This window comes from Amphibalanus amphitrite, unplaced genomic scaffold, assembly GCF_019059575.1.
Source record: "Amphibalanus amphitrite isolate SeventyFive unplaced genomic scaffold, NRLGWU_Aamphi_draft 002445F_arrow, whole genome shotgun sequence".
Lineage (NCBI taxonomy): Eukaryota > Metazoa > Arthropoda > Thecostraca > Balanomorpha > Balanidae > Amphibalanus > Amphibalanus amphitrite.
In genome coordinates this window covers 1-12,725 of record NW_024883884.1, presented here as the reverse complement: position 1 = coordinate 12,725, position 12,725 = coordinate 1, and the positions used below count along the sequence as shown (strand labels likewise).

Here is a 12,725-nt window from a genome sequence, read left to right as displayed (position 1 = left end):
GCACCGAAACGCTTGCGCGCTGCTGCGATCGTAGCTTACCAGTTCTATGGTCGTGAAGGTTCGTATTTTCCCCGACTAAAGTGTTTTTTTTTTTCTCTAGGTATCGACGCCATATCTGCGTTTTGGATTATTTTTTCAGCTGCAGACTCCAAGCGGCATGCATCCGGTTTGAAAGGGAAGAGTGGGCTACGGAGCTCCGGAGAGGCATTTGCTTCTCGTCAACGCGCTCTCAGTCTCGTAATCACTTGACTATGGTTCGTGGTTACGGCGACTGACGAATCAGCATTTTGGGCACATCTTTACATGTATATTACTTCAGTAACCGACTGCATGTGTGACATTATCACAGCTTCTCGAAAATATAACAATGAACAACACTCGCACAACTTATTTACACCAAACTTGCACTCTGACTCTTCATACACCAAATTACAAAATTAGTGGATCCGACCTGGGGTGCCGTGTGCTGTGACCGCCATAGAGGCACAGGTCGTCGAGGCAGAACAACGCTTGATGGATGGATGCTGGTGGCTCTACATGACGACAACACATCCACTGAAACGAACAGAATGGGATGGGTGTGATTTTAAATCGTGTTCAAGCGGCGGATAACAATGATGTATGAGTTAGTAACTTCGTCTTGTTTTCATTGAAAGCAATGAAGCAGTAGTAGTTAACGCTTGCAGTAGTTAGTGGAATGTTTATAACTATTGAAGAGATGTAACTTTATCGATTATAAGGTCACTAATAACTTCGAATGCATTGGAACTTGATATTCTCGACGCTTGGTCCAAAGATAATGCTTGGTCTAACCTTTTGACTTCTTTAGAATAGCGACTTCCCGGCCATCATATTTTGAGCACACGTCTTCGGTAGTTGAAGACCAGCTAAAAGAATATCCGTTATAGCCTGAAAAGGATGAATAACGGGTTACGATGCATACCTACTAACAGGCTCCTAACAGGCTTAATAACAGGTTCTAGTCTGTGCAAAAGAAAAATGATAAGGGGAGGCCAAATGTAAAAGATTATTTACCCATTTGGTTAAGGCTAATAGCTACACTTTTATCACCGCGATCAGGTGCAAGACTTGTGTGAATGACCAATGAAAAAAATAGCTAAAAATGCAAGGTAATCGACACTAGACGAATAATTAACCTGAACACTGAAAGCTAAGAATGCATGCATTGATATCTGATAATGTTAGAATAGACAGGAAAAGGAATAGAAGTGGATGTAGAAATAGAGATTATAATTCAACTTGTATCACAAATATCCTAGAAAAGGTGATTGCTTACCGATAGAGGCTCAATGCAGACGGAAATCGGCGACAGTAGAATATACCACCCGGCACAGAAACACGCGACGAAGAAACTGATCCATATCAAGATCAGAAGCCATATTAGACCCCAAAAGAGGCATCCAATACCACCTCCCTCGCCTTTACCCATCACTGGATTAGTTTATATCTGGCAGTTACGTTAGTATCGGCCAACAACTGAATGATTTTTCTTCAACGTGAAACCTAGTGTTGCCTTTTAATAAGGGCATGCATATGCATAGTTAATACTAAATGGAGCAAAAGCTGTTTGGCAAAATTACAATAATGCGCATAAGGTATATTCTGAGGCACCTTGGGAAAAATTTAGGCCGGTGACCTTCCTGACATGTTCGCTTGAAATATTGTTATCATGTCATTTGCTATATCAAATCAGGCACTTCCCTTTACGAGCTAGTGAAAAGGTATTTACAAAAACGCAACTCAGAGGTATAATTTGTCCTTGCAATGCATAGACATTGAGCATTCCCATTGGCCCACTTATTACACTGTATTTTGATGTTTGTAGACTTGACCATTGCAATTGTAAGCAAAGAAATATAAAATAACTTGTCTTATCCTCATGTGGACGTTTATTTCTCGACTTGTTATTGTTACCAGTATAACGCCTTTTGGGGCGACTAACGGAGCGAGCGAGAGGGTGGGCCTTGCACGTGCGAAATAGCGAGGGGGTACCTCCAACTGACTTGTGCACGGCACCCTACTAACCGATCTCTAGCGATTTGCCAAATTTGGACACAATCGGCCCAGCCGTTCTCGAGATCTGGAAGCGGCACCCTGCACGTGCGCACGTGCAAAATGGGCCCCAACTGACTTGTGCACGGCACCCTACTGACCGGTCCCTAACTGTGTACCAAATTTGAGCGCAATCGGTCCAGCCGTTCTCGAGATCTGGAAACGACCCCTGCACGTGCGCACGTGCAGCAGCACCCCAACTCTGGCACATGGATATGCAGTGCCTAGTGGGTGCCTACCTATACATGCCAACTTTCAGCGCAATCGGCCAAGTAGTTACCGAGATATTGCAACAATTACAAAACTGACACCTCTTCGTTTTGCACGTGGCACGTGCCTAAGGCGTCACCCAAATGCTTTGGGAATAGTCCAATACTTGGTAGAAGGAATGAAGCTACCCTACAAAAATTACCGCATGTAAATCGGTCAAGTGGTTGCTGAGATATAAGCCTCGCAAAAGCGTCCGCACGGCCGGCCGGCCGGCCGGCCGCTCATACTCAGAAATTTCCGTTAATCTAAGGAAAGACTACGCTCGCTTCGCTCGCTCCGTAATAACCAGTATAACGCCTTATGGGGCGACTAACGGAGCGAGCGAGAGGGTGGGCCTTGCACGTGCGAAATTGCGAGGGGGTACCTCCAACTGACTTGTGTACGGCACCCTACTAACCGGTCTCTAGCGATTTGCCAAATTTGAGCACAATCGGCCCAGCCGTTCTCGAGATCTGGGAGCGGCACCCTGCACGTGCGCACGTGCAAAATGGGTCCCGACTGGCTTTTGCACGGCACTCTACTAACCGGTCCCTAACTGTGTACCAAATTTGAGCGCAATCGGTCCAGCCGTTCTCGAGATCTGGAAACGACCCCTGCACGTGCGCACGTGCAGCAGCACCCCAACTCTGGCACATGGATATGCAGTGCCTAGTGGGTGCCTACCTACATGCCAACTTTCAGCGCAATCGGCCAAGTAGTTACCGAAATATTGCAACAATTGCAAAACTGACACCTCTTCGTTTTGCACGTGGCACGTGCATAAGGGGTCACTCACATGCATCGGGAATAGTCCAATACTTGGTAGAAGGAATGAAGCTACCCTATAAAAATTACCGCGTGTAAATCGGTCAAGTGGTTGCTGAGATATAAGCCTCGCAAAAGCGTCCGCACGGCCGGCCGGCCGGCCGGCCGCTCATACTCAGAAATTTCCGTTATTCTACGTAAGACTCCGCTCGCTTCGCTCGCTCCGTAATGAAGCGGTTATTGCCAGCCAGCAAACCCGTTGTCTATGGCTTGCTCTCCTTGCGCAAATTTCTCGTCCATTTCTCGTCCTCCTCGGATTGTATTTCCTTACAGCTCTAATTAACGTATTTTGAAACGGGATAGGCCATATTTGCGTGTACTGCCTTGATTTTGCAATGTCGGTGTTGGAGGAAGGAAGATACGTATATACGACTTCCACTAATTGCCTCCAAGCTCTGTTTCTGAACGTTTTCGGGTCACGTGTTTTGATATTATTCGCACAGAAACCCGGCAACCCATCACTGCTTCGTAGGTGGCTTGTTTTCGTGTTATTCGTACTAGTGGTGCTATTTTACTTTGGAACGCTGCCTTAGGGTATGTTTATTGACGATTAAGCTCTTATCGTCAATAAACATGGCTTACTAAAGTCGCCTATGTTATTATAAAAAAATGATAAGGTTAAGTAAGAGCCGTGTGAACTTCCTCATCAGGTACAACATAATTTTTAAATCAATATCTAACCGTTAAAAACAATGTAGTGGTTCAAACCTTTTACAGAGAAGTCACAAGTGAAGAGGCTTAGCGACAAATATTTGAACAAATTATTTCGAGGCTATTATAGATGCATCAATCTGTGATCACGGCCTCGGTTTATAAAGCGAGTCCGTAACTTACGAAGGTTTTTGGTCTTGTATTGCAAGCGCATGTGAAGCGATGACGATAGTTTGAATCGTTGCATTTATTTATCTTGCAAGCAAGAACAGAAGGGAGAAGGGGAAATAAATTTATCGCTTCACATGCGCTTGCAATACAAGCCCAAAAACGGCGTGAGTTATGGACTCGCTTTATGAAACGAGGCACAGCTTGCAATTTTGTTATCATGTAAACCTAACATTTTTCACGCAGCACTCCTCAGCATTTTAGCTTGGGCCTCTTAAGCTTTGCCTGATACGCTTGAAAGCTTTAGGCGCTATCGAAAGCTACTTGAAGCGCGTCGATCTGAAATGGACCGGGCCTCACTTCTGTATTCACCGGATGCTACATTTATAGCACAGTTAAACGGCAGACTAGAATTGCCGTTCGGGTTGATGTTCACTTGCCGTTTCTATTACAGCGGCCCTCCAATGCCAATGAATAGTAATGATCGCGGTATGCCTATACCTTACTGCATGCGGGTATAGTCTGCGACTTGCTGCGTGGTATCTATTCTTATTTCGGCAAAACGGGAATAGCTCAAAAGTCAAAGTCGACATTATATAAGGCAATCGGAAATGCCAATACGAGGATGCGCGATGCTTCACACTCCCGAGCTAAGATTGAACCCATTGGTTGACTTCATTCCCCGCCCAATGCAGTCTCATGGTGAGGCGAATATTGGCAAAACATTGAAAGAGTATTTGGACAAAATATTTTCTTCAAATTGTTGCAACACTGACCGGGGGTTTAACCCTCGCCGACCGAGGGGGAAGGGGGGCGGGTGCCGCCCCCCCCCCATAGGTTTTTTTTTCGCGATAGCTCCGAACACGCTGGTGATAGAGAACTGAAACTTGGCATACCTGACCTCTGATTCAAGCCGGATCTTTTGACACCAACCGCATTTTCGGGTCAGGTCAGGTCACTGACCTATAACGTCATACGTGAACCTCTGCATGGTCTTCAGAGTTCAGATGTCGCAACTTCGCAACGCCCTCACTGCCAGAGAAGCTTTCACAGGGAAATGAAACTTGCAGGATCTAGTATCCATTACGAGTCTCACAACTTGTATATCTCGGATTTTTCCTAAAAGTCATATGAGGTCAGTTCATTTTCGTGACCTCACCATTATAAGTCAATAGGGAAAAATAAAAACTGCTTTTCTGGCGCCGGGAACGATCTCCAACTATCTCAAACACACAGAATCGATCGTGATTTGATGCACTCCTTGCAAGGTAAGATGCGTAACTTTTGCAATGCTGACCTTGCGTGACGTCATTTATGACGTCATCAGGGTCATATTAGTTTTTCGTCCATAACTCTTGATCAAATTGAGCTAGCGAGTCGGGAAAGCCACCAATGGACTTAGGAAGACTTGCCGAATCGAATGATATGGGACATGACCTCCTTCGACCAGCTTCGTGACCTGGGGGCGCTGACCTGACCGTGGACTGAGGTCAACACCCTAAGTTGACCTGACCCAAACAAAAAGTACATCAATCGACGTGCCTGAGCGAGGCGAACACGATGCTGCCAAAATCGCGGCTCTGCGGCCGTTTTTGCGAAGTTATTCACCAAAAACTGAACCGTACCTTGGGGCACTTGACCACACCTCAGAGGTCACCGGTTGACCTATGACCTTAAAATCGGGAACCAATCTCTGCGGCTCGTAACGGCGTACACGCTCGTTTTTTCCGTGACGCGCTAGCTCCACCAGGGGCGAAACGGCGAGGGGGGTCGTACCCGACCCCCCCCCCCCTCGGCCGGCGCGCATGTAGAAAACCAATAGGTCCGGCGAGGGTTAAGGAAATTGAGGACTCGATACCTTGATACCCACAACAATCCATGGGAAACACAGCATTTCACATGTTGGCTGTTTCTCAGCACAACTAACTAGTATGGACGCGACTTACGCCGAAACGCTATACTGGCATGATATGGGTTCGAGAAAAGGTCACAGGTCAAATGTCAGTCGGTTCATGACATTGTCACAGGAGGTACACAATTTTCTAAATCGAGAGCCTTGAAAGGTTTGTTGCGATCGGTCGCTTCCAACATGAGTTATTCGTGAAAGACTAGGCCTAGGGGTTATTTCGTCCGCCCCATAAGTGCGACGATCGACGGGTAGTTTTTTCCTTGTTCAGTTTTTTCACAAGAAGGTTTACTTTTCTCCGTAGCATACCATACATGGCAACCATAATGGATCCATAATCAGCACGATACCGACTTCTGTGCATAAATATTCCCGATTTGACACTCCTTCCACATTTTCGCCATGCGGCGCTATAGTATTCTATGCGAGACCTCTTATATTAAAACGCAGTTGTGGAAACTTTATAATATCCCAATTTTACATCAAATCTTCAAAGGTCATTCAATTGCAATTATGCTAAGCATTGTATTCAGTGTTGTTGAACTTCATTGAAATGCGATCAGATGCGGTCAATAAGAATAATTCACACCTACCGTTTATCGCCGTCACACCATATCAGACCTGTGTAAAGGTCGTTAAAAACTTAACGCATCATCAGTCTTCGACGAGCCCAACGAACCGAAGGCAATCTCTGACCTTTCCGCACTGGCTGGAGCCCATTGCCTGAAGTAAAGCTTTCAATTGAGAAGTTCACAATTCAACACACCCGTAAGTCATGGAGTCCTGCTGAGCGTGCGGGCTTTTGCTACCAAATAATATGGATTGTTTTTAGTCAGAGAAAACTAAACTGAGATGTTCGTAAAGGAACGATACTAGACAGGAACATTAGCTGAATAGGTGAGTATGACCTAACTTTGCTGTTTTATTAACTATCGCCTCATTTCCGCGCCCCGTAGGGCTATCAGCGGACCCTACCACCCGATTCCTAAGATCTCAGAAAGTTACCGACCGATTTTGAAAATTCAAATAGCCTTCAATAGCGCCACCCCACCAGGGAACTACCTTAAGTGACCAAGTTTCTTTGACCTAGGTGCAACCGATGACGTCACAGGTCAGGTCAAAGGCTACATTTTTCACTGATTACGGGCCTTCTGGATGCGTTATAACGTAAAATGAAAAGCATGTTATCGAAAATCATCGATGCAGCGCTGGTCGCCTAATACACATGCTGCTTAGGTGGTCACTGATGCCACGTTAGCTCACAGAGGTCAGATCACAAAGAGTCACAATATGGACCCAACTATATAAACCTATCCAGCTTGAACCCACCCAGTCTCCATCGATTTCAGCAAATATCAACTGGTCCCGCCCAGAGCCATGGATCAACCCAATCCATGACGATTATCACATACTGTGTTCTGCTGTTCGAAAGCGAAAGATGCATTCCATTTCAAAGTCTCAACATACATCTGGTTTACGCACCAACTGCCCTTGCAGCCGGTGACACAGCGACCACGGTCAAGGACACTCCGTCACCCAGCGGCGCTGGTGAACACACCCGTTTGTCGCCAGAGCGGCCGTTTGTCACAAGAGGGCATCATAATTCTCCTGTCAGCTCAGTTCTGCCTACCGCTCAGGACTGCCAAATTGGATGGGACAGTAAAACTCTGAAATGTGTCCTCTAGTGCTTCTTTCCTACGCAATCTAACGTCAAATAAAAACTGTTAGATACCCTAGGATCTGCTTTCAACGCACAGTAAGTAGGCATTGAAGGCGATTTATGACATCCGTGCGAATAGGTAGCCAATCATTTCATGCTGATTGAAAGCAGCCAATGATCCTGATACGATCCACGCTGCATTTCAGATATCAGCTAAAAACCAAAATATTTCTCGGGCACATTGACGCGCTGACCGCCAGCTGACTACCCGGCCGGGTCACCAATCGGCCCGGCCGGTCAATACGCTCTGCGCATGCGCGCTGCGCCGACGATGCCCCGAGGCGATCTTAACAACCACGCCAGACGAGGCGTGCAGGTGGCAGGTAGGGGCTGAACGGTGGCGGCGAGCGGACCTGGCGGGTTCTCGTCCGATTGGAGACTCACAATCAGTAGGTTTGGTGGGAGAGAGTCCGTAGGGCAGGGTGTAAGGTCGCAGATGTGTGCTGGAGAAGGTGATGGCCATCGTGGGGTGTGCTTTTGCTCTGTTGCTGACTGGTGTTATCAGGCTCTTGACAAAGGGCAGGGCTAGCTACTTTGCTTTGCTGTAAGATGACATTCCGCGTGGGTTCATGGCTGTTTCTCAGTGCATGGAGCTTTTGATATGTCACTAGTCCACATCTTATCATTAATTTTATAGCTAAAAGTATATTGTACAACAAATTTCAATGCATCATAACAATATATCTCAGCACTAAAGTCGTCTTTCTCAGCAAAGGAATTCAATGCTTTGTCGTCATTTGTGTAGCTTTTAAAACATGAAACCAAATTAGTGTTTTAACATTTGTCTTGCCTCAGTCATCAATCAATCTTGATTGGCTTTAACAATGCAATTGGGTACTTTTGTTACATCAAACGCATTGAGGTCCATTGTCAAAAGCGTTACATTTAGTACGAACACGCCAGTAAACCACTGTTATTTCATACAACTGTTTTCTAGACCCTGCAATTCTGTTTATTGCCGACCCTCACGGATATTCAAAGGAACCAACAGTTGCTTGGATACAACTTTTGTTCCGTTAACTGTCTGGACCATTACCCAGTCGCTTTAGTAACCATCTTTGGTCGGTAGGTGCCGCCATCGATTCATTCGTTTGCCAGCGGCTGCTGCTTTTGTCCGATGCTGTCTGTATGAGCTGTTCAAACAGAAAGGCAACGTCGCGTGCTAAGTTATTTACAAAGGTCAGCTATGTTATCGCGATGTCACACGTTTGTTACGGAAGTGCCGCCGGCCTAGCCTTGGAATAAGTGCATCTGTGCTTCGCCAGCTGAAATAGGGAATGGACTTAGATATGAGCCTTGTTTCAAGTCGCTGTCACATCATACTCACTCGCCATCATCGTTATTTTTGAAGCAAATAATGTCCACGTTTGTCACGTTTCAGGATGAATAACTCAATCATGTACGTAAGGCTCCTTATCGGAGCCCTTCTGGTCTCGTCCGCACTATGCGTCCCAGTAACAGAACAAAAACAGAAGGTGACGAAAAGGGACATCGGCAGCATGGGTAAGTGAACTGAAATCATAGCAGGTGGAAATTGCACGACGAAAGGTAACAAAAAGGCGTTTGCTAAATGCCGCGGAAAATTGTTAGCAAGGGGCCGACGTAAAACTGAGGATATCAGGGAGTAGAGAACCGTCACACTGCTCAAAATAATGAGTCTGAGCGTACGCTTATACTGCGCTATCAAAATCTAATGAATGTTCATTATTCGTGCCGTCTGATGCGTAGCAGGGGTTACATGTTCCCGTATATGAAGCCTAATCATATAAGGTTTTAGATTATCGTGACATAAAATGATCTGAATGCATAAGCTGGCTATGAATTTCAATCCTATCAAATACCACTTTGGTATATCACTCTGAAGTGCGTCTCATTTGGTATTCCTCAGGCCGTGGTGGTGAAAATATGGCAGTGGACGACTATCGAGGGGAAATTCTGCCGGGAATGGTGGACGACCAGGTGGCAGAGGCATTCCTGAAAAACGGTGAGATTCTACTGACTGGCGCCAAATGGCGTATTGGTTCTAAAATACATAACAATGAGGATGTGGCGATAAAAAGGGATATACAACATGCAGGCTTTGCCAACATTGTAGTGATGTACTCAATATTCATATCTGAAGGTAAAACTAAACCACAGCCACCTTTGAAAACATGGCATTAGATCATTTTTAAGAATTTAGCTACATTTTGCAGTTTTAAGTAAAAAACTAAAGCGGATTGCTAATAAGATCGTCGGACAAGACAAGTTTGTTCGCCAAATAATACAATTATCAATCAGGAACATGGTCAGGATACCACTGACCATACAAAAGTATTTGCACAATCAGCCACGCCGATCCCACTCACTTTCTAACCGTACTCCCGTTCTCCCGGCCAGCGGCGCGCGAGGACGCCAGACAGGAGCGGAGGAAGGAGCAGGAGGACGAGGAGGAGGAGGACGAGGGACCGATCGAGGTGCCGCTGGCGTTGCCGATGGCTCACGTCGTCAACGATGACGACGCCATGGAGTACGCAGAGGAGAAGGTAGCGCCGCACAGGAGCAAGGCGCTGGCGGAGGACATCTACCCATCCGAGGATGGTGAGAGGAGAGAGAGAGAGAGAGAGAGAGAGAGAGAGAGAGAGAGAGAGAGAGAGAGAGAGAGAGAGAGAGAGAGAGAGAGAGAGAGAGAGAGAGAAAGAGAGAGAGTGTGAGAGTGTGAGAGAGGTGGGACGGAGAGCGAGGGAGATGGAATGAGAGGTCGGGAGAGAGAGAAAGAGAGAGAAAGAGAGAGAAAGAGAGAGAGAGAGAGAGAGAGAGAGAGAGAGAGAGAGAGAGAGAGAGAGAGAGAGAGAAAGAGAGAGGGAGAGAGAGATTTCATTTAGTTGCGAATCAGTCAGCTAAACCCTTACTCATCACATAACAGAAAACGACTCTGTATCGTAGCATTCGCCATGTTTGGATGCGACGGAAATGCTGACAGGGATACTGTGCCGCAGCGCTAGGGAGTGCTGCGGGCTAGTCTAAGTTCCAGGCAGCACAGCTAGCGACATCTATTGACAGAGTTTTCAGTTCAGAACTCTAGTTGCTGTGTTCAGCACGTCACTATTCGCTGCACAAATTTGTCGGTGATTGTAATAGTTGCAGAATCACTGCGACATCGCCCCACGCGCTGTACCTACAGTGATTTAGGAGAGTTTATAGACTTTACGAAACACTTCATAAACAGATATCTGCAGCATAACAACCCAGTTTTGCCGCACTTTTATGAATCCCAATGAGCATGCATTCAGCATGCATCCACTGCTTAGTATGTCTTCCTTTCTTCTAGCATTCTGTATCACTGGAACAAAACAGCTACAAATATCGATGATTCTTCATTCCTGTTCGACATATACCTGTCATGACATCGTAAAACAAAATTTTGTATCCGGCCTTGATATCCGAAATATTTGACAAATGACCACAAACGCTATGGCCAGAAGCAGTGAAATGACACGAATAAGTCGCGCTGTTCAATGTTGTGGTTCACCTATTACCATGAAAACTGTTCACTCATTTCATCTCGGCACTGTAGCCTCTGTCTTAAATATGATATGATATTAAGTCACGAAAATAGATTTCATAGTTATTCTTTCCAAAAGAAACATTCTCAACTTCCTGCATTGCGTTACTCTATCCACAGTTTTCAGAAGTCTACCGAGGACTTCAAATATTTGCTGTTGATACAGTGCTCCTTTCTGCCGGCCTAGAAATCCTTTACGACACACCGTTTGATTCAATTTGTACCGAATCAACAACCCATCATATCAGACGGCACCGCCAGAAATACTAATACGCCATCACAGACCGGCCAAATAACATCCGAAATCTGCGCACGTTCGCAAACAACTTCCGGCGCGAGCCCACTAACAGCACTGCCGTGCAGTCGTATAGCCCGTGACTCGGCGGGGGGGGGGGGGGGGCGGCGGGTACGTGCCCGTGCGGCTATTCATTCTGGTCTCCCACACAAGGGTGCTGGTGGCATGGTTGGACGCCGAAATTACGAGTAACAGGTGCGTGCGTTGAATGTAATGAGGTGGAGCCAGAATAGTTGTGTGTTTGTTTGATCGGGAGGAAAACAGCATTGTTCGTTTGTTCGTTTGTTTTCCTGGAAATGGTCTTCTGCTTATATGTCAAAGTTCAGACTTCAGACTCATTCACCTCTGTCCCAACTTCCAGCATATTTGTCCTGAATAAAATATTGTTGTGTCTCTTTTTCTTCGGAAGTTATTATTTCGTTAGTTTCAAATCACCAAACGTCAGTGAATAGTTTTATTGTAATTCCAAGACGAAATCATTGGATTCTTTGCAACCCGAGTATCTCGGTATAGCATCTATTGGGATTTCTTTCCTTCAGAGTGCTTTTTAAGATGCATTCCATTGTATGCTTATTCTCTGTTGCTTTTAGGGGAATTCCGCACCTAACGTTATTATCTATCCTTTTTATTCTAAAAAGGCTGCATCATTTGTCGTCATTGTTCGTTCAAGGCGGTGCATAATGTGATTCTCTCACTCTCTACCTCCCTCTCTCTCTCTCTTTCTCTTTCTCTCTCACACTCTCTCTCACTCTCTTTTTTGTCTCCCTTTCTCTCTCTCTCTCTCTCTCTCTCTCTCCTCTCTCCTTCTCTCCTCTCTCTCTCTCTCCCTCTCCTCTCTCCTCTCTCTCTCTCTCTCTCTCTCTCTCACTTAATTAATCATTTACGATTCCTAAATGATAATTCTTTCTTAACGTCTCCAGTCCAATCATTTACGATCCCCAAACGATGTTTCTCTAACGCCTCCAATCCCTGACCGATGTGTCTGTCTCCGACAGACGGCTATCTGCCCTACTACCCCACCGGAGAGGTGTACTTCCGACGGCGCCGCCGCTCCCGTCCCCACGCCGGCGCGGGTTTCTGCGCAAACGGAGGTGGGTGCGACAGAGATACGCGGCTATGGATGAGCTTGGCAGTTGGCACGGGAGTGACCTGGGATTGACGAATGGATAGATTGAAATGGACGCATGGGGTAATGCCTTGATGATATCCATGAGTTCTGGTTCATGACGCAGTATACATAGCCAGAGTTTGAAATTATCCGTAATGTGGGTGGGACTGACCTTGTAATATATAG

The 12,725-nt window shown here is 46.0% G+C and overlaps 1 protein-coding gene and 1 long non-coding RNA gene across 2 annotated transcripts; one reads left to right on the top strand and one right to left on the bottom strand.

Moving 5' to 3' along the window:
* Window positions 1-285: 285 nt before the first annotated feature.
* LOC122377000 lies at window positions 286-1,946 on the bottom strand. Its single transcript, XR_006255741.1, has 3 exons — window positions 1,298-1,946; window positions 814-909; window positions 286-555 (listed from the first exon to the last, which is right to left on the bottom strand). It is a non-coding gene; the product is annotated as an uncharacterized LOC122377000 (long non-coding RNA).
* A 5,805-nt stretch (window positions 1,947-7,751) lies between these two features.
* LOC122376999 lies at window positions 7,752-12,522 on the top strand (the record flags this gene model as incomplete). The annotated part of the gene is made up of 5 exons (XM_043356959.1): window positions 7,752-7,915; window positions 8,974-9,095; window positions 9,481-9,576; window positions 9,972-10,172; window positions 12,427-12,522. Coding segments are annotated over exons 2-5 (514 nt in total), but the record flags the coding sequence as incomplete, so codon positions are not given.
* Window positions 12,523-12,725: the final 203 nt, after the last annotated feature.